The 21,977-nt window shown below is 40.8% G+C and overlaps 1 protein-coding gene across 5 annotated transcripts in view; it reads left to right on the top strand.

Moving 5' to 3' along the window:
- Positions 1-1,833: 1,833 nt before the first annotated feature.
- Csgalnact2 (chondroitin sulfate N-acetylgalactosaminyltransferase 2) overlaps positions 1,834-21,977 on the top strand; it is a 37,084-nt gene continuing 16,940 nt past the window's right edge. For 2 of the 5 annotated variants that reach the window (XM_017592584.3, XM_006237182.5), the window contains exons 1-6: positions 1,834-1,969; positions 9,717-10,637; positions 13,133-13,349; positions 14,839-14,940; positions 18,201-18,379; positions 19,620-19,714. In XM_017592584.3, coding sequence (XP_017448073.1) covers positions 9,977-10,637; positions 13,133-13,349; positions 14,839-14,940; positions 18,201-18,379; positions 19,620-19,714 — 1,254 coding nt within the window. In that variant the 5' untranslated portion in view covers positions 1,834-1,969; positions 9,717-9,976. The remainder of the gene's footprint in view (positions 1,970-9,716; positions 10,638-13,132; positions 13,350-14,838; positions 14,941-18,200; positions 18,380-19,619; positions 19,715-21,977) is intronic. The other 3 variants (XM_006237181.4, XM_017592583.3, NM_001106616.1) reach the window with 3 other exon arrangements.

Raw genomic sequence — 21,977 nt, 5'->3', positions numbered from 1 at the left:
CAACCGAGACCATCTTCTGCCTTTTCGTTTTCCCTCTGGAAATTGAAGAGCCAAACTGTAGGTTTGGGAAGAATTCAAAGGTTCAGATGAATGGCCGGGAGGCATGCCCACGGCCCAGTGTGTGCACCACATAAAAAGTAGGCATGTGGCTCTGCCTGCCTGAAGTGTGATCAGGAAGGAAGATAAAGGGAAGACAGCAACCCAATAGAGTCAGAAGCCCAGCATCTGTGAGGCGAGAAAAGAAGGGTGAAAACAAAACGCCTGAAGTGGATGGGTTGCGGTGTGCTAAAAAGTGGGGTGGTTTTGTCTAATGGGGACGTTTCTTCCTCTTTTTGGAGGCTTTACCGGAACTCATCCATTCACAAGTTCAGTTAGAGTCCGTGTTCGGTACTGAGACGCCAGAAATGGCAGAGGAGGTCTTATCTTTCCGCCACAGTCCTCATCCAATTTAAAGTGTCCCTAAGGAAAATCCAAGCCTGAGAATTTCCGTGGTTGAACATGAGCCCTACAGCTGTGAACTTTCTTTGTGTTTGAGATAGGGTCTCCGTGTGTATCCCAGGCTGCCCTGAAACTTACTGTGTAAGGCCTGAAAGTTAGGAATTGTCTGCCTCAGACTCCTGAGTGCTAGGACTACAGGCAGATGCCACACCTGGCTTCTGAGGACTCCTCAGTAACTGTTAATGAAATGACAAGTAGGCAGACCACAGACTGGGCTTGGACTAAAAGTGTCCAAGCTGCCAGTCTGGCATCATGACTCACTAAGATTTCAGTGAGGTGCCATTTGTATTTAATCTATTAGTACCTTAGAAAACGTTTGTGTTCTCTCGGAAATTTAGCAGTGCTGGGGGCATTTAACCACTTGCCTAAGCTTCCCATGTTCCAAGTCTCGTAGGAGAGAATTCTGCTGCATCCTTACACTCATATTCGGGACTATGGCTGGTTGACAGCAGGCAGCTAATCCGTGTTTACTGTCATTCTTGAATATACTAGAACAGATGGATGTCTGAGGTGACTTCAGGAAGCTGCTTTCTGGGGAGAAACTTTGTTCCTGACCACAACTGGCTCTACTGGCTCATAGTTTTTGAGGTATCTTCTGCCCAGATTTTCTCCTCTAATGCCACAAGGGAAATCCTAAAAACTTTAAGGGTCTAGACCACCTACTTCTAAGACATATCCAGAACTGATCCAGTCAGACTCTGAGGCTAGTCTTTTTACACACACATACACACGCGCACACACACGCGGCACTTTACGTGCAACAAATGGAATTGCTCAAAGTAAAAACACTTGAGAATCTCTTCAGTGTTCAGTACCGACCTTCTCTGAGCAGAAGACATGATGGCTATCAGCAGCCTCCCCGCAGCCTCCCACTAGTCAGCTCTCTGCCAGGTTAGCACTTGTGTCAAGATTAGCCACATGTGAGTCTAGTTAAAGTGTCTTTAGTACATGATGTTCCCGTGCTATTTATCCCACGAGTCTTGAGCACCCAATTCATTTGTTGTTTTGTTTTTTTTTTTTTTTTTTGGTTCTTTTTTTTTTTTTCGGAGCTGGGGACTGAACCCAGGGCCTTGCGCTTCCTAGGTAAGCGCTCTACCACTGAGCTAAATCCCCAGCCCCTGTTTGTTTGTTTTTAGATGAATCAACTCTGTCCGCTGTGGGGCTTTCTGTGCAGGCAGGCACAGGACAGAAGAGGGAGGAACGGGCGTGTCCTGGCTGTAAAGAGAAAGGCCCGGCCCTGGAGGGCGGGACTTGGCAGTGGGAGGCGGGACCTGGGTGTTGGGCGGAGCCGGGCTGTGGAGGGCGGGGCCTGGCCGTGGAGGCGCCCGACCGCACCACACCCTCATTTCCCTCATTTCCTCGCGCGCGCCGGAAGTGGCGGTGCTCCGCGGCGGCGCGCGGGGCCAGCCAGCGCAGGGCGCTGGCCAGGTGTACAGCTCCCCAGAGGCGGCAGCGCTGAGCGGCGAGCGCGGTGAGTACCGCTGTCTCCTGCCGCGCCTCTGGGCAGCGGCCGGTCTCCTCGGACGAGCCCTCCGGGACGCAGCTGGGCGCGGCGCTTATTGACGCGCGCTCCGGAGACTGGTCCTGTTTTGGAGACCGCTGCTGCCAGAGACCGCTGGTTTGCGTGTCAGTTTTGTTTTTTTTTTTAAACCTACTCGTCATCATCTCTGCCGAGTGGCTAAACTTTTTACTGTGGGGTTGAACGCGTCCTCTGGCAGCAGCCCTCCTGCCTCTGACAAAACGCCCCCCCCCCCCCCCCCCTTAAAAGATGCTCTTGGAGTAGGAATTGGTGATCCCTGGAGCCTTGAAAAACGGAGAATTGTCAGAATGCCCAGATAGTTTAGAAAATTCCTGCATTTCTGAGCAAGTGGCTGGGTAATTTGTTAAACACCACAGCGGTGCTTGTGTTTGTGAATGATGATACTGGCAGCATGACAATTTGGTTACAAATCTAAAGCTTTTCTTCTTAAGTCCTTGTTAAATACGGAGGTGTCTTTAGCTTGCTTTTGAAAGGTACATGCAGTGTCCTAACAGTTAATGTCATTGAAGGCTCCCCGGCCTTTAATTCCTTGGGGATTATTGCTATCACTTAAAGGTGTACTAAAAAAAGCACCTTCGATTTCTGAAGTGATAAAAAGTGTTTTATGGCACAGTGCTCAGGAATATTTGCTACTATTTGTTTAAAATTATGTGACTAAAAGAATACAAAAAGGATGTTGGGTTTTCAGTACATGAGGCTTAGAAGATTTGATGTAAAACAACCAGCTTTAGTTTTTGACAATTAAGAAATTATCGCTTTTTTCCTTCTACACTACTTTTGTAGAGGTATAAAATATATTCGAAGTCAACAAATGCATAAAACTTAGCTGTCAGTGAGTCTTTACATGCTTATTGTCTGCTGCTACACACATCGAATTGTAACTGTAGAGCACTCCCATAGTGCTCTGCTCCTTCCGTATAGGTTGGACCCCTGCTTCCCCATCAGTATTCTGACTTCTTTCACCAGCCATCAGTTTGGACTATTTTAAACTTCATGTTAATGGAATTAATATATAGTATTCTCAGAATATTGCTTGTGGAAGTAAGTCACCCTTCATGTTTTTTGATATCATTCATATCATGGTACGGTATTGATAATTCTTTCTTACTGTGTAATATGCTATTGTGTGATGTGACTGTCCTTCTGTACTCCACCGTGTGTGCTTCCAGATTCATTTATTACTTGTTTTAGATTTTAGGACTGTTAAAACATTCTTGTGAATTCTTAGTGAGTATGTGAATACATCTCTGTTAGATGTAGAATGACTGAGTGACATTCAATAGAGAAAAAAATGACATCTTAACTAACATGGACTCTTTCCTTTTTAAAGATTATCTTAACTAATACAGTAGTGAAGGTTGGTTTCAAAAGTATATCTATTATGAGTTAAGGCATGGTGGTACACACTTTACTCCCAGCACTCAGGAGGCAGAGGAAAGTGTATCTCTCCAGGATAGCCAAGGATATACCCTGAGACTCTGTTTCAAACACACACACACACACACACACACACACACACACACACACAGACACACATACACACTCATTAAGTAACTGTTTATACTTTGTATTTGCACTAGTGACAATCTTCTCACAGACTCATTACATTTAACTACCTTTTACCCACAAGTCAGTTGGAACAGACCATGATATGACTGTACAGTTGATAACAGTTAGGTAAGAACAGTGTTGCTTAAGTTAGTGGTTGTTAGGGGAAGTTTGATAGCTGTTAGGGGAAATGAAGCACCAAAGGGTGGGACTAAAAATGGATTGGAAAAATCATGAGATCTCACTCTGCAAGAGCTAGGTATAAGTGTAAAATTGAATTATGACCTTAGTTTCAGGTGTGCAGTTTTTACATTAATTTTGTTATTTAAATAACAACAATCAGTAAATATCTGTAGAAAGTTGCACAAATACAAGAAGCAGTTGAGTTTTAAGCATTAGTACTCTCAAGTTTGGAAAGGTGCTTTGCCTACTGAACATACATACATACACACACACACACACACACACACACACACACACACTCAGAGGGGGGAGGGGGATGGAGAGAGAGGGGGAAGGGGAGAGGGAGGGAGGGAGAGAGAGAGCAAGAGAGCAAGAGAGGCAGACAGACAGACAGAGACAGAGACACAGAGAGGAAAGAGGAAGAAGGAGAGGGAGGGGAGAGAGAGAGAGAGAGAGAGAGAGAGAGAGAGAGAGAGAGAGAGAGAGAGAGAGATATCAGGGAACAGGATACTGGCAAAGATGATCTGAACATAAGGCCTTTCAGAGAGCACGTGGAAAGAACCTGTACTAGCAGCTCCTGAGTCCCACTCTCCTACCAACATACAGACGATGCCAAACATGTACTAAGAAATAATGATATTTCTAAAAGCAAAAGTGTAGAAGTTGATGAGCAAATTGATACACCCAAACTCTTACATTGTTGAAGACACACCCTTAGATACATCCTAATAAAAATTTTGAACTATGGAGAAAATTTATGTACTTTTATAAGCTTCCAAAGGTAATGTCTTGTTTACTTATAAAGGAATAGAGATCAGTTTTTAGACATTGTATGACAGCAGTGGAGTGTTCTAAAGTGTCCATGGGAGCAGGGTGTGGTCATGCGTGCGAGCAGTCTCTTGACGACTGAATTACGATCATGAATCCAAGGCCAGCCTTGGGTACATTCTGAGATTCCATCCCAGAAAATAAACCAAGCAACAACAACAGAAAATGTCCATAGGACTATTTTGAATTTGGAACCTTATTTCTAACCCAAATCATTTGACCCATATTCAGTAGAATATATAGAATACACTGTATCAAAACAAAATTTTGAAAAAAAATAATGGATTTCAAAAAAGCAATAAAACTTAGTTCTTAGTTCCACATTGCAGATTAATTTAACTAAGAAATTTAATGTCATGCTAAGGATTTTTAAAGTCTTTTTTGTTTGTTTTATGGGGTGCTTTTGTTTTTGTTTGTTTTTCAAGACTGGGTTTCTTCATGTAACCCTGACTGTCCTGGAACTTGAGAGTAGACTGGCCTCAAACTCAAGAGATCTACCTACCTCTGCCTTCCTTGAGTGTTAAGGTTAGAAGTGTGTGCCACCATGCCCAGCCTCAATTTTTAAGTCTTTAGTAAACTAGAGAAAACCTTTAATGTGTCAGTCAGCTTTCTATTATTGTGATAAAATACCTAAGATAGAAGGGAAAAGGTTATTTTTATTCTTGAAGTTTCAGCTTGTGTTCGCTTGGCCTTGTTGCCTTGGTGGCAACATAGTTAGCATGGTGGCAGGAATGTATGGCTTACCTTGGGTCTAACAAACAGAGAGAGTGAGGAAGGACCCAGAATCCAACATCCCCTACCCCAAGAGCACACTCCCAATCACCTAGCTTCCTTCTGCTGTTCTGTAAATAGTACTAATGGTCCTGCTACCTCCCAGTAGCACCATAGACTTGAAGCCAGGGCTTCCCACATTTGGAGGGACGTTCCACATCTAAGAGCAATTGGAAAGTAGAAAGCAGGTAAAGGCATATTGGAAGCTTATCCTAGGCAAGGCGAGTTGCATAAACTAATTACATTTAAGGGAATTTAGACAGCAGTTCCATTAGTTAGTTAGTCTGTTAGTGAAATACTGTGTTCAGTTCAGAGTTGGGTATGTGAGAGCCAATCATACCAAGATGTTTAATAGTGGCAAAAGAATTTGGAAGGTTACACAAAATTTCAGGGTTGGGGGTGAGGTAGGAGAGGGACTTTTCACTGTATGTCCTTAATTCACATTTAACCTTTTTGATCATATGCACTTGCTTTATGATATTTTAGAATAACTACCCTGTCTTATTTTAAAGCTGGGGTGGTAATGTATAACTGTAGCCTAGCTTTCTAGGAGGCTGAGGCAGGGGTATCACTTGAGTTCAGGAGTGCAGGCCCAGTTGGAGCAATAGAGAGAGACTTGAGTCTCAGGAGAACTTAGACATCTATAAAAAAAAAATAAGTTTCAAAATAGGAGTAGCTGTAGCTGGCTGCCTATACTAGAATGGCCTGTGGCCCAAGTGGGAGGGTTCTGTTTCTAAATATAGAAGGCATTACATTATGATATGAAGATATTATGAAGTTCAGATTTTGGTGTCCCTTGAAACTCAACTCCTTCTGTAATTTCTGCATAGTCTGTGACTATTTTTGTGCTACAAAGGCAGAGTTGACTGCCTGTGACACTCTTTGACCTAAAATGCTTGCTTACCTCTGGTTTAGAGGCCAGATGCAGACCTCTCTATGTAAAGGCATTCTGTGTATGATGAAGCTGACATTTCAAAGGATTGTAAAAAGAATAAGGAAATTTGCTTATCTGCTTGAGCAATAAGATGTGGCTGTTATATGAGGATTACTTCCAGTATAGAAGCTAAAGCTGAAAAGTCATATAGCCTAAGCAGAGTCCAGAAGAGTCCCTGCGTTGACAGGAGGGACCCGACTGTCTGAAAAGACCAAGGCAGTGAGGGCTCAAAGCATTCAACTCCAGAGATCTAGCGAGGGCATCCTCTGGGTATTCAGCAGAGTACTTGCTCATTAGTGTAGGCTTACACAAAGATAAGCCAAGGAAAAGACTATTACACACTAGAGGACACAAACCCAGCATTTAAATAAGACCAGGAATAGTATAAACTCCTACCAGATAGACTGAAAAGCTTAAACTTCATGGGGAATTGGTTATTCTGAAAAGGCTTGCCTCAGTAATGGGAAATTATTAACTATAAACATTCATTTATGTCCTGCCAACAAATATTAAAAACAAATCTTGAAGGAATTAAATTATTTCCATATAATACCATAATTTTCAAGAATATTTATAGAAATATAAAACATTTAGCACACATTAAATAGAACCTACAATATCTGACATTCAATAAAAAGTATTCTATGTATGGCAGTACATTCTTGCAACCTTAACACTTTGGTAGTAGAGAGAGGAAGATCAGGAGTTCAAGGCCAACCTCAGCTACATAGGAATTTTAAAGCCAGCTTCCGGTCCCCAAGTCTGAGATACAGAGAAGCACATTATCAGGACTTTTCTGATCATGTGATAAAATACTGTGTAGAAACAAGTCACAGGAGGGAGGCTTATTTTGGCTCACAGTTCAGAGGGATTTCAGTGGATGGAGGCAGGGCACCATTTCTGCCTCTAGAATCCTAAGGCACCAGCTGTCCACACAGTTTGGGGGCAGGAATTCAGGAAAGGTGGACTGGAACAAGGTGTGTGTTTTGAACCTAGGACCTCAAGCATGCTTGCAAATTCTTCACCACTGAACCGTAACTCTAACTCATCTAAGATTCGAACTGTTATAATCTGGTTCTGTGGTATGTGGTCAAAGAGTTCTTTTTAGGAACGAGACAAGTAAAGATTTAAACAACTACCACAGAGTTATGCAGGAACATTCTAAAAGCTAATTACAGCAGCCTTTCTTTCATGTCAATGGATATCAACTACAACATTAAATCAGAGATATTATAAACTTATATTTTTTATTAAAGTGAGAGAACACCTTAGTTTTAATGCTTCCACTTGATGGTTATATAACCTTATTTAAATCTGTTCATGTCTGAACAATTCTTTTTCTATAAAATGAGACTAATACTACCACTATCCTGAAAGGATTGTATAGAATATATGAAAAGTGTATTTTAAACTAGTGTCGTTTAAGATTTTTTTATTACAACCCAATTATTACTATGTTCTACATGGAGGCCTCATGTGTGTGTTTATATGTGTGGTGTATATATGTGTGTGTGCATTTGTGTGTTTGTATATGTGTGTATGTGTGTACACACATATATACACATATTTAATTACAATGTAAAACTTACTGTTACATTTGGTATTTATTTCTCTTTCATTGAAAAGTAAAGTGACCCATTATGAACTATAAGTCATTGAATAAAATATATTGTCTACATAAAGGGAAGGATTATAAGGTGACCTATTAATAAAAGGCTGTCATCATAGGGCATATGTTGCACTATGATCAAGTTACACCTCCAAACCATTTGAGTATATTATAACAGTTAAGTATGTCAACCTTTGTTAATAGTTTTTGGGTTTGATCTTACTTTCTCAAGCTACTATGTAGTCTTGGCTATTCCAGAACTCAGTAGATAGACCAGGCTGGCCTTGAACTCACAGAAATCCACCTGCCTCTGCCTCCTAAGTACTGGAATTGAAAGTGTGCCATCATACCTGACTTACTAACAACTTACAAAAAATTATATTTCTACTTTTTCAAATGTAGCCTTTCTTTTCCCTAACAAGTAGGAGGATAATAATAACTAAAATAGTTATGAAATATCCCTCAAATTATTTTTTCAGTAATGATATTTAAATGGTTCTTTCATTAAATATTATATTTTTGAGGAATGGTAAATCCTTAGAACCAGTATTAGCTTTTCATTTTCTTTTAGTTAGTTTGTTAAAACTTAAAACTATTCCCATTTTCTCCAACATTTAAATAAGGTTTACAGTCAGATGTCATAAGACTCTGAGTGAATTAAAGTTTTCAGGATACTTGGTAGTCATTTGGTTTACTAAGGTAACAAATGGCATAGGAAAATTAAACCCATTATTTGTGCTCTAATAGTCATAAAAAGTTCTAATCTTGACTATATTTTAATGCAAGTATGCCACAAAAAAATATGATGCAGAATTTTCTGGAGAGGACTTGTCTTCCTAGCGACTAGAAGACAAGTAACTGGGATGTGCCTACTGGTCACCTTCCAAGTTTGTGGCGTGCTGCAGAAAGCATTCCTGTGAGATGTCGCTGTCATGTGTCACATTACCCTGCTCAGAAGAGCTCAGTTGGAATGGAAACTCTGTTTGCAGCAAAGGACTTCTTGCCTCCTGGGTTTTAATCTCTTCTATTTCTAGAGTTAATCCTACTTTAGAATTAGATTGGAAGGGCTCACAGTACTGGTTGGAGCATGAAATGTAGCATGTAGTTTTATAAATTTACCATTTTCCTCTAGGCAGACAAATATAATTAAATCGTTTGTGGTTTTTCTCTCTATCAACTCCAAATCTTCCAGAACTGTAAGGAATCTTGCTGTGTCATACAGTGGAAAGTGATCTAATGCTCAAGTAATCTACCAGAGAACTTTGGATGTAAAAATGTTTTAATGTGTTTTCCAGATGTCTGTGACCTTTTGAAATTGTACCCCACCCCACTTGATTGAAATTAATGAGCAAGAGTATTTGAGTATAACTGGAGAAACTTTCTCTTACAGCAAATTATTATTGCTATAATAAAATTACTTATAGAAATCTAATTTCCACATATTACATGCTTTTGCTGGGAAGTAGTGTGTTTGTTAATAAAGAGTTATAAGCAGGATGATTTTAAAATAATTTAATTAGAATTTATTTAAAAAAACTGAACATAATTTTACTGTTATAATTTGGATGCTTCTTGATTCAGGGGGTAATAGGTGTTGAGATGAACTGGCTTAAAGTTCTATAAACAATATATTAGTATTTTGCATGCTATTTTTCTGAATATTTTCTTCCAGTGCCTACCAATTTCTCTAAATTGTATTAGTCATGGAACCCAACGTAAAATAGTGACACCGCCAAGCATATTGAAGCTGCCACCGATGATATGCTTAAACACAGTTCTCATTGACTCTGGTCTGTTTCTTTCAGAACAGTCACCACCCAGATAATGGATTATATAGACCAGATTGCGTAGTGTGGATATCATGGTAACAATACAGGAAGTATAAATTTCTCACTTCTGCAAGTAGTCATGACTACTGAAGAAGGAATCTTTTAAAATGACAGCAGAGCTCATTTGGGTACCTCTCATGGAAATCCTAATTTTGTTTTTAACTTTTGGTAACTTTTCGCTGAAGTCATGAACAAGCAAAGAGCTTGCCTTGTTAGGCAAACACACACTAGTGAGAATGTCTAGAAGAGGACCGATTCTTCACAGCCGGACCCAGTGGCTGCTGGTGGGCCTTGCTTTGCTTTTCAGTCTAGTATTATTTATGTACCTCCTGGAATGTGCCCCCCAGACTGATGGAAATGCTTCTCTCCCTGGTGTGGTTAGAGAAAATTATGGTAAAGAATATTACCAAGCCCTCCTGCAGGAGCAAGAAGAACATTACCAAACCAGGGCAACCAGTTTGAAACGCCAGATTGCCCAGCTAAAGCAAGAACTACAAGATATGAGTGAGAAGATGAGAGCCTTGCAAGAGAGGAAGAAGCTAGGGGCTAACGGCATAGGCTATCAGGGCAACAGAGAGCAGACACCCAGCGACCTCTTAGAGTTTCTTCATTCCCAGATCGACAGAGCTGAAGTCAGCATAGGGGCCAAACTACCCAGTGAGTATGGAGTCGTTCCCTTTGAAAGTTTTACTTTAATGAAAGTATTTCAGTTGGAAATGGGTCTCACGCGCCATCCTGAAGAAAAGCCAGTTAGAAAAGACAAACGAGATGAATTGGTAGAAGTTATTGAAGCTGGCTTGGAGGTCATTAATAATCCTGATGAAGATGATGAACAGGAAGATGAGGAGGGCCCCCTTGGAGAGAAACTGATATTTAATGAAAATGACTTCATAGAAGGTAATATGAAACATATGTTGGTAAGAACCATGCGAGTTGTCATCTGACCTCCATATGTGCATACAGACATGCAAATATAAAAACATTTTTAATCTTTTGATAAATTCTTATGTTAGCATGACAGCATGGTAGTAGCATATGCTAATATATCATTACTACCACAGTATTAAAGCATTTATATTTTTGTCCACTTAATATCACCAAAATTTTGAAATGGCTTTTGGACAAAGTTAAAATAAGATCATAATAAAAACAAGAATAAGAATTAGGATAACAGAGTGAGTCTAAGTCTCAGTGTAAGAATACCAGGTTGAAGGGCTCTTGTGGGCCATGTGATATTCATTCCTCTCTTATCTGGTGTTGACATTCCTCTTAGTTTTTAAAATGTATGAACTAAGGTTCAAAATTTGAAAACCACTTGATAAGGAAGGAAAAATCTAAAGCGTAGGTCAATGGTATTTTCCATTTTTAGAGAAGTAAATGGTCATGGCATCAGAGGGAATACACCATCTTACATTTGGAAATAAAGAAATAACACACTTTCATAGTACAGATTGCACAATGGATGTGAGGTCTTTCCTTTATTTATATGTGTGTGAGTGCTTTGTCCGCATGTGTGTACAGTGTTTGCAGAGACCAGAGGAAGGTATCTGATTCCTTCGCATTGGATCACAGTGCTGGGAATCAAACTTGGGTCCTCTGAGAGAGCGGCGAGTGCCCTGACCTCTGAGCGTCTCTCCAGCCCCAGGATATGCTCTCAAGTTGCTATAACTTAAAAGTCATATAAATCTTAGGTATTGGTTAATTTTTTTAAAAATAAATAAATGTGTATTCCTGTCTGTCTCCATAGTAATTAATGCCCACTGCTAGCATTTCCATTCCACTGCAAACAAAGCCATTTTGGCTATAAGTGTTTCTTAAAAGTTTGTTTTGCTGTATTCTATAAACAGCCTACCACATTCAGCATTTTGTTGGCCTCCAAACCATCATGGCTATCACTTGTATGACTTCTGAAGTCTATCAGGCAGGGATTCTGCTTTGCCCGGGCATTTTAGCCATCTTCTTCCTATGGCCTCTTTTTAGTCAAGATAGTTTTTGTTAGTTGCTTCTCTCAAAATTCTCCAACTTTCTGGAGCACTTAGTTTCTTTTTTTTTTTTTTTTCTTTTTTTTTTTCGGAGCTGGGGACCGAACCCAGGGCCTTGCGCTTCTAGGCAAGTGCTCTACCACTGAGCTAAATCCCCAACCCCTGAGCATTTAGTTTCTTATTTCACAGCACAATTGAAAGCTGCAGCTGACACAGGGTAGTTAAGTAGCGTGTGGCATGTCCTCACTTCCACTCTTCCTTAAGAGCAGGTAGACTGTGACAGCCGTGTGCTCTGCCACCCCACTTACAGTTCCCCTTAGCTCCTGTCCACTCTTACCTTTCCTCACTGTGCCACGACTGTCTTTTAAATGACTCACAACCACTGAGCAACTTCCACTCCTCTTCCAGGCACTAGTGTAAACGGCATTCCTTCCAGGAAGTGGCCTCTAACCCCACACCTAAAATAGCAGTGCCTCTGTGTGCTCTGGCACCTCTGTAATGCACCCTCTGTCACAGGCCGTGTTGTATTAGGTGGTGTTGCCCATCTCCTGGTTGACTTTCTGTCTAGACTAGAAACCTTAGGAGAGTTGAGCTAAGTCTAACCTTTGTCTCCTGAGTATTACACTTAAAAAATATTGCCCAGTCAACCACATCTCAAATCATTGTATTGAAATCTGTACTAGTATTCTTTGAATATATATATGTATTCACACATACATATACACACACAAACAAATGTAACAGAGCAAGACACACACAATACATACATGGGATAAGCAAAGGCATACACACATTACACATTATATTGTTAGTGTTTATTTTTCTGACTTCCTCACTAGGCTGGCCCTTCCTCATAACTGAGCCCACATGGTCTCTGTATCATCAGTGACTAACATGAAAAGTAGTTAGTTCATTTCTGTTGAATTGAACCAAGTAATAAAAGTTTTGACTCTTGGGCTCAGAATTTCATATTTAGAAGCAATTTGGCACTGTAGCAATGCGGTTTGGTATTAAGGGGAAAGAGTTGTATGTGAAAAGGAGTAATTGCTGGAGCGTGTTAGTTTGTGGATGAAATGGTGGAGCTGAGCTTTTGTTTTCTGTTTTTGGGAGGTTTTTTTTGTTTTGTTTTTTTGGTTTTTTGTTTGGTTTTTGGGTTTTTTGGTTTTTTTTGTTTTTTTGGTTTTTTGTTTTTTTTGTTTTTTTGTTTTTGTTTTTTTTTTTTTTTTTGCAAACCTTTTCTTCTAAAGAGACGCTATTTCTGGCTGGATGTAGGGATAGGTACTTCCACAAACAGATAAAAATCCCTGTATTCTGGTTAGTACTTTCGATCCTTGCCTGAGTGAAATCTGTATTCCTCTTGAATTTAAATTTTGCCATGAACTTGTTTTCGCTCCAAACTCTTTACCATAGGCTATTACCGCACTGAGAGAGATAAAGGCACGCACTATGAGCTGTTTTTTAAGAAGGCAGACCTTATGGAATACAGGCATGTGACCCTCTTCCGCCCTTTCGGACCTCTCATGAAAGTGAAGAGCGAGCTGATTGACATTACAAGATCGGTTATTAATATCATTGTGCCGCTTGCTGAGAGGACAGAAGCCTTTTCACAGTTTATGCAGAACTTCAGGTAACTCGGAACCTGCAGATTTGGCTAAATTCTTTACCTTATTTTGTACAGACTTAATTTATCTTCAAGAAGTCTGATTACTCAGAGTTATAGAATAATTATATAGGCCTTGAGGGGTGTTTTTAGATTTTTCTTTTTCTCAAAGCGTGTATGGGGCATTATGTTTCTTGACAGTTTGAACTATGATATAAATTTGAGGGTAACAACTACTTGGAAACTTAATTTGATGACTTTATAATTGTGTTTGAATTTAAGATAAGCTGAACTTTTAAAAAAGGTTATTTATGTGTATGAATGTCTACTTTCATGTACATACATGCACAAACATGTACAGTGCCGGTGGAGGCCTGAGGAAGCCATCACGTCCCCCGGCACTGGAGTTATAGATGCTTATGAACTCCTGTGTAGGCGCTGGGAATCAAATCCACGTCCTGTGCTGGAGCAACCAGTGTCCTTCACCACTGAACCATCTCTCCAACCCCACTTAGTTGAATTTTTAAAAGTCAACTATATTGAAGACTAATTTATGTTCAATAAAAATTCATATAGTCTAAAATGTAAATGATATTGGAAGGTTAAGTCATGTTGTTATGACTCACAAACCACCACCTCAATGAAAACTTAGAACATTGCCCTCTTCCAGTAAAAATCTCTTGACAGCAATTTGAATTTTAAGATTGAAATAAACTTAAAAATGCAAACATTCAACTAAAAGTAGGAGAACTTATATCTTTCTTTTTTGCCATCAAGTTGTATTTTAAAATGCTAAGAGTTCAAGTTCTGTTAGAAAATATTTAAGGAAAATGCTGCATCTTTGTTTGAATTTAGCAATTGCTATGTTTCAATACACTAATTTTACTTCTTTATTTTCCTGTTTTAAAGTTAGCTGACTATCCTATGGTAGAGTATCGAGAAGTCATAGTTCCTACTGAGTTTTGCCTTTTGAAATAGCTCCATGAGATGTGATTTCCTACCACTTTTTACAGTTGTTTTCCTTGCAGTTGCTGTAAGAAGGTTCGTTACCCTCTTTATAAGTAACCCGCATTGCGATGGCTATCTTATCACCACCGTGTACCAGCAACTACCTACATTTTTTGAAATTTGTTCCATTTGAGAGCAGCCTCTTGATCTGAGACATTTATTTATTTGGTTCTAAACTAATTACACATACTTCCTAGAATATTTTTAAATTTGCTACTGAAAGCAATCCCACTGCAAATGTTCCAAAACTGTCTTGAAATATGGCAATAACATGGCCATGGCCCTAGATGGGTTGTATTCACTGACCCACAGCCTTCGTGCTTTGCTGTGGTATCTCCCAACAATTGAGTGGTAGCACCACTTTACTGTTAACCGAGCACTGCGTGTGATTTCATTCTGTATTGGTAGTGTCTATTCATTTTCTTGCGAAAACTTCATGTGATAGATTTCTGAATGAGTGGTGCTTTGTATGTTTTCTTGAACAAATTTTATTTTTCAATTGTGTTAGAGATGTTTGTATTCATCAAGACAAGAGAATTCATCTCACCGTTGTGTATTTTGGGAAAGAAGGACTATCTACAGTCAAGTCTATTCTAGAATCTGTCTCAAGGTTGGTAAGCCAGAGCACACTGACGTCGGTAATGGGAGAGTACAGTGCATGAGAAGAAGGAGAATTTCAGATACATAGTGTTTTAAATCTACTACTGTTTTAAACTCGGGCTGAGGGGCTGAGGAGAGGGCTTAGTCAGCAAAGCACTGCTGCATAAGCGTGAGGACCTGAGCTGGAGTCCTCAGAGCTCGTGAAAGCTGGGTGTGGGGGCAGGCATGTGTAGCCCGTGTTCTTATGACAAGATGGCAGGCAGAGACAGAACCTCCAGACATTCACAGGCCAATTGAAGTGTTCAGTGACAGCACAGAGACCCTGTTCCAAACAATATAGAAGGAAGAATGACACTCAAGATTGTTCTCTGATATTTACATGCATGCACACAAATGTGCACACACATGTAAATGAATACACAGTATACATATATACACATAACATTATGCACAAAGTTGTCTAAGCATGTGTGTGTGGATGGGTGGTAATGATAGTAACTCTTTCATGTTATGCAGCTCGACAAGTCCATCTTCCTTTAACTGCTTAGCAGGCAGCCCGGAGTGATCAGGACTATCTGTGATCTACCTACTTGCCCTTTTGCTGTATTCTTGCAGTTTCTGTTTAATTTTCTAAATCTAATCTCTGCCTTGATGCCATCATCTTATGTTCTTCCCTCCTATAGACCCATGCTTCTGCTCTCTCCTGAAAATGGCACTTATATCTCCTGTGTCTTTACAAGTCCTACCTGGTTCTGTAGTACAATAACACAGTAGATACTGTTTTGTAAACTTAATGGAAAACCAGTTCTGCAGGAAGTGGACCATGTTGTGCCTGGCACGTAATACATGTCCAAAGACTTGAATAAATTAGTTGGGAATTCCTTAATAATTTTTCATTCTTTAAAATGAAATTTTCCTCTCCAAATCATGGACCCAAATGTAAGAGTCAATTGTCAAAGTCAGCCTTTTTCTCTAACACCCTCTTTGTTGATTCTTTTACATTTGATAGCCTAATCCTCCTCCTTTAAAAATATTGTGCGTGTAAGTTTTAATTCTTAATATAGATCTGCTGTATTCTGTTAGGTTGGTTGTCGCTCTTACTACACAGAACCTGCATGTCTTTCATGGGTTTTTTTATCTTTCTGCTGGTCGGAAGCAGCCATTTTTCTTGACGTATTCAGCTAACATCTGTTGCGTCCCACCTACTCTGCTCCAGGTATGGTGCTTGAGAGTGTCACTCAGGAGGGAAGACTAGCCATGGCTGAGAGAGTAAAGCCTGTCCCTGTCCTGCAAGGGCTCTCACAGCCTTGATGGACATAAACATGACTCACCATCTTTCTCCCTCCACATCATGGTGGCCCTCTTTGAGCTCAGCATGAGACCATTTGCATAGCCCCCGGGCTTACTGCCTGAGATGTCTTTTTACTTCTAATTGTCTCTGCTGAGTTACTTTCTGTTTGGGACCCTTGCTGATGCCACAGGCTAATCCTAGTTCTCATTCCCTGCGCCCCACTCCCCTCATTGCTTTCAGGTACCTACCAGGCAGCCGTCATTTACACTGGTGGATTACTGAAACCACCTCCCTGTGTTGTCAAGTTTCTTCTCTAGAAATTGGTAGAAACCTTGAGCCTGCTTAAGCAGGAGAATCTGAGTAATATTGAAGGTTCTCGGCTGCCTCCCAGAAGTGACAGTGCAAGTAAGTTTTGGAAAAGTAACTTTGGAGCCTGAGGGACTGAAATCAGACACTTGACTGCCATGAAGATTTTCCGCGTGTTAACTTCATTCTCCTGCTGCTTCTTCCACATGATGAGACTTACAGGCTCACACCTTCTCAGCTTTCCCATCAGAGAGCTTCAGTAGAGAAAATCCCAGGGAAGGATGTCTTACCTACTTGACTCTTGAGCCATTCAGTCAGTGTTCGGAGTGGAGGGAGACTTCACAGTCGGCCACACCTAAGCCTCGTCCTTAGCCTAGGGAACGACTGCTGTAGGGCAGGTAGATGAGCCACAGACTGTGATCAGGGCATCCAGGATAGCAATTTCTCCAAAAGAAGGGAGAGGTTTCTATACCATAAGCTGGAGAGGAGAGACTGGGTGCCCAGGGCACTTAGAGTCACTCCATGCCTTGTGTGAGTCTTCGCTTCTGTCTTTCCATTACCATGCTGGACTGCTGTCAGACTGGCTTCCTCACAGGCCTCCTGCCCAGTGGTTCTCTAGTTAGTGCCCACCTGTGGGCTTACTAAGTGTGAAAGCTGACTCCTCCCCTTGCCTCTGAGGCAGCAGCTCTGAGGGTAGCTCTAGAGCTTACCATAGATGCTTTGAGGGCCTCACTGTGAGACCAGTGACCTTTGGGAAACCCTGCTGACTCCTCCTTCCTTTTCAGGTACTAACCCAGTTGTTTGACCTTGGATGGACGCTGAGCTCAGTCTGGCTTTCCTCTTATTCTTCCTGTTTGAGGGCTCCTTGGTGTGGCCCTCACTGTTCCCATATGCTTATCTGACTCAGCTACTTTCTCTAAAATGTTTTGTGCTTTTTTTCCTCACCTCTATGCTTCTGAGAATTGTTTGAAATAACCATCTACTTGCAGTCACTGACTGGGTTTCTACCAAGGCATAATTCAAGCTCCTATTTGACATTTAGCTACTGTAGGCACAAGCAGTCTCTTCCTGAAACCCCTGTTCGTTCATTAATTCAGCAAATATTTATTATTTATTTAACTACCTGTGAGGGCCAGTGCATCATATTAATGAACACAAAATCTATTTTGAAGGAGAGGGGAGATACACAAATAAACATGTCACGTGATGCTAAGGGAACCAGCTGAGGAAGAGAGGATAGAGATTTGAGAGCCTCCTTCCCATGAGGTATCAGGGGAGGAGCCTCGGACAATGGAACATTTCTGAGGGGACCTGAAAGAGGGTAGGAGAGCACTTTGTGTGTATCATTTGTATAGAATGCATTGTTACTTACCAGATGCTATGGCTGTGTTCCCGTGTATCTGTGTTTCTTCCACAGTGCATTTTTAAGATCTCAAAAGGCAATGCCCCTTATAAAATTCGTACCATTAGCATGTTGCTTCCAATATGGACATTTGGTGAAAATATATTCCTGATAATGAACAAATGCAAGAAGATAAAGATTTCCTTTCCCTATGTGAATATATAGCCAACATAATAAGTTATAATATAGTACATTGTAAGTTCTGTTGAAGAAAGGACATTGTCAAACTTTAAATGGGACTTATCAGCTCTTGTTTTTGCTTTCCTCATAGTGAGTCTAATTTTCACAATTACACCTTGGTCTCATTGAACGAAGAATTTAATCGTGGACGAGGACTAAATGTGGGTGCCCGAACTTGGGACAAGGGAGAGGTCTTGATGTTTTTCTGTGATGTTGATATATATTTCTCAGCTGAATTCCTTAACAGCTGCCGGTTAAATGCTGAGCCAGGTGCGTAAAACACCGTCACATGAGCCAAGTGTGTCCCTGAGAAGGGCATCGTCACCGTCCAATGCTGAGTCACACTAACTGAGGGAAACAAGTCTTTATTAAACCCTGGGGTGGCTTTAGAGTTATATTAGGCATAATTTAACTGAGACAATGAGCAGTAAGTTGAAACTCTGACCTTCTGATGTTCAAATCCTTTGCTTTCTTGGAGTCAGATTCCAGGAGTTCTTTCTGAAGGGAAGTAAAGATGTGCAGAGGGCTGAGGTGATCTCAGTGGTGGAATGTTGCCTAGCATATATAAACCCTACAGTGGGTGTGGAGTCATGGAGAGGGAGGAAAGGCGAAGGAAGGTAACCCTGGGAATTGATGACGAGGAAGGAACTCAGGTCAGAAAGAGTCACGGGTGGTTAGAGGGGAGACTTGGAAGTTCTTAGTCTCAGGAAGACAGTGTGTCCAGGCACGCATGCCCATGCGCACACCTTGCACGGGCATGCAGAGGTCCACGTACAAGTAGTGGTTGGTCTCCACATTAAACATTTTGAAGTGATTTATGGTACATTGCTTTACATAATAGAATAAAACAAATTTGTAATTTTGTAAGTATAAAATAATAAAGAGGCTGCCGTGTAACAGACTTCTTGACAATTACTGAACACTTGATGCCAGAATATCTGGCTGAAGCCGGTCATAGCAAGGGTTCCTCTACTGAGGATAAATGACCTAGTTAGCTGGTGAGGTCCCTGAGTGCTGTCAGTCTGAATGGCAAGGTCTCCTCAGAAGATCCCAGATCTTGGTTTAAATCTGTCTGCAGTCGTTTTTCTCTTTATATACCTTGCACTGTGCAGTGTTCTTGTGTTTACTGTTTGTAATGACTCTTTGAAGAGTAATAGGAATGTCTGAGTTCCTGGTGCTTGTCAGAAGTTAATTTACATGTTACTGCTGCCTAGTGAGAACAGGCAAGAAATGGCTCACCTGAGTGACTGCGGGAGGGACGCCTCTGTGTTCCCCCATGGTTGAAAGGAATAGGGGTGCAACCTCCTGGAGTCCGTTGTTGTTGTTGTTGTTGTTGTTGTTGTTGTTTTGCATCTTCAGTTTCAGTTTGACCTGTTGTGTGTTATCACGTGAACTTTGGTATTCTAGAGTATTGATAAAATTAACACAATGATACAAAGAGAAAGTCTCCATAGACACAGTAATACAAGTCCTTCCTTTGTGTGAGATAAACATGTATTTTTATTTGTAGGTAAAAAAGTGTTTTACCCCGTGGTGTTCAGTCTTTACAACCCTGCCATCGTCTATGCCAACCAGGAAGTGCCACCTCCCGTGGAGCAGCAGCTGGTGAGACTGTATCTTTGCTTAGGAAAGGCTTAATGGTCTTTTCTAATTTCCTTTCTTTGTTGTAAAACTAAAATTTCAATTAAAAAAATAGCTGTTTCAAGTCCCATAGCCTCCTTTGCATTTCCACCTCAGCGAAAGCCTTTGTTTCTGTTGCTGTAGACTAAAGTGACAGAAGACATTGACACAGGAGAGCCTCATGTCCCAGAAGGTCCTGATTATACAGTCACATTTCTGCCACCATGCTCTAGGAATGCCAAAACTAATATTAATTTTTAAAGTAACTAGAAATTAAAGAGTAACTACTGGGATAGTGTGCTCTAGGAAATTATGTCAAGTGTCATGAAAGGCAGCTGCCATGCATGGAGCCCTATACTTATTACCTAAGCTATACTTAAATAAGCTGTTTTGGAAGTGTTAAATAAGCTCACTGTTTAAATAACACGGCTCATAGATGCCATAAAGCTAGTACGTAGTGTTCCTCTGCGTCACCCATGGGGTTTCTTGAAGTTAGCACTGTATGTCCCTTCCCTTCTGTGAAGGGCAGCATTGTTTGGGAATATATATACAAATAGGACCGAAGTGACAGTCGGTCACTCACACCCGCCTTAATCTGATAGCCCAAAGCACTTGATCTAGTTAATAGTTAAAGCAATACTGACAGTAAGCAGTAACCGCACATAATAGAAACCCGAGGTAGAGCTTGGCAGTGATTCACACATTAGTAGAGTTTACTAGGAGTAAAAGTGCATTGTGAAGTTACTTCTTTCAAGAATCACGGCCACGCAAGTGAGGCTAGCGGGAATGCAGGCCAGCTCTCCAGGCTCAGGTTTAAACAGATTCATAGCCGTTAGTGGTAATACCTACTCCTGGGATCTCGGCTGAGCAGATAATCAGGGGCTAGAATAGCAATACGTATAAAGTACATTAAACACGAGCCAAGCTTTAATAAGAAATTTACTAGTACTTAGTGTAGTGAGTATTATCTATCAAGAGGAAGGCATGAACGGTAAATAAAGTAAATACCAAAGTAAGTGTAGAGGTAAACGGGCACGTGCGTTATTTCCAGATGACTTTTAATTGTTGTTATTTTAGAATTTTCCTTTTTGCTTTTCTACCTCCCTCCCCCTCTTCCTCCTTTTCTTTCTTTTGGAGACAAGGTCTTAATGTATATATCCATATATATCCACCCATCCCATCCCAGGCCTGGCCCTGAACTTACTGTCTAACCCAGACTGACACCAGACTTAAGCCTCAAGCTTCTAAGTACTGGGTATCACAAGTGTACCACCATGCCCGGATAGATAACATCATTATAACAGCTAATGTTTCTGTGCCCTTTACTGTGTGCATGTTTCTGTTCTATTCTCCCTGTGTATTAACTCACTGAATCCTCCTGACAACCCCTGATCACAGCTTTGCAGCTGTGTATCTAGTGAACCGACCAAACGGGGGCCCAGGCAGTGTGCTCCATGGTTACACTCAAGCTCTGCACAGACTGCCTGCTATGTTAATTCATCTACTCTTGAGGATCTGTTTGGCCAAGCACTGTATTTTACTGAGACCCTCTGCACCCATAACCCTACCTTGTTCACAAGGATTTTTGTTCTGGAAGAAGACAAAAATAAAGTCAGATAATAAGCATGATTAAAACAAACCAAGTTGTAAAAACTAATGAGGTGATTTCGGTGCTCTGTTCAGTCAAAAAGGCATTTCAGAGATGAGGCTGTTTATAGCCATGGAATGACTGAAAGGAAACAGCCTAGCAGCGACTGAGTCTCCTCCTGTGCTTAGAGCACAGCTGGCAAAGTTGGAGCACAGTGCTGGGCCAGGTCACATAGAATGTGTGGGATCCCTAGATGGAGTTTGCATTGTATGCTACTGTGCTAGCACTTAGAGAGAAGAAAGACTATGTAACTCTGACAGGAAGTGTCTACTGGCTGAAATAGGGGGTGTAGTTGTAGCTTGGCAAAAGGTGTTAATTGCACAGAATTAGAGATTTTTGGACACAGAACTGATATCTTGTTTTGGAGTAGATAATGGAGACTGAGGAAAAGAAAGGAGTGGAAATAGGAAAGGTCAGGAGTTAGGTATAGTCATGGTAAATGTGCGTTACTATACACAGTTATATATTCCCCTGGTATTCCTGGGGATTGGAATTATAGGGGCTTAGATATTTAGGTTATGGTTAGTGTCTTAGTTAGGGTTTTATTGCTGTGAAAGAGACACCATGATCAAGGCAACTCTTATAAAAACAAACCATTTA

Source organism: Rattus norvegicus, chromosome 4 (genome assembly GCF_036323735.1).
Source record: "Rattus norvegicus strain BN/NHsdMcwi chromosome 4, GRCr8, whole genome shotgun sequence".
Classification (NCBI taxonomy): domain Eukaryota; kingdom Metazoa; phylum Chordata; class Mammalia; order Rodentia; family Muridae; genus Rattus; species Rattus norvegicus.
This window is presented reverse-complemented; position numbering and strand designations above follow the sequence as displayed.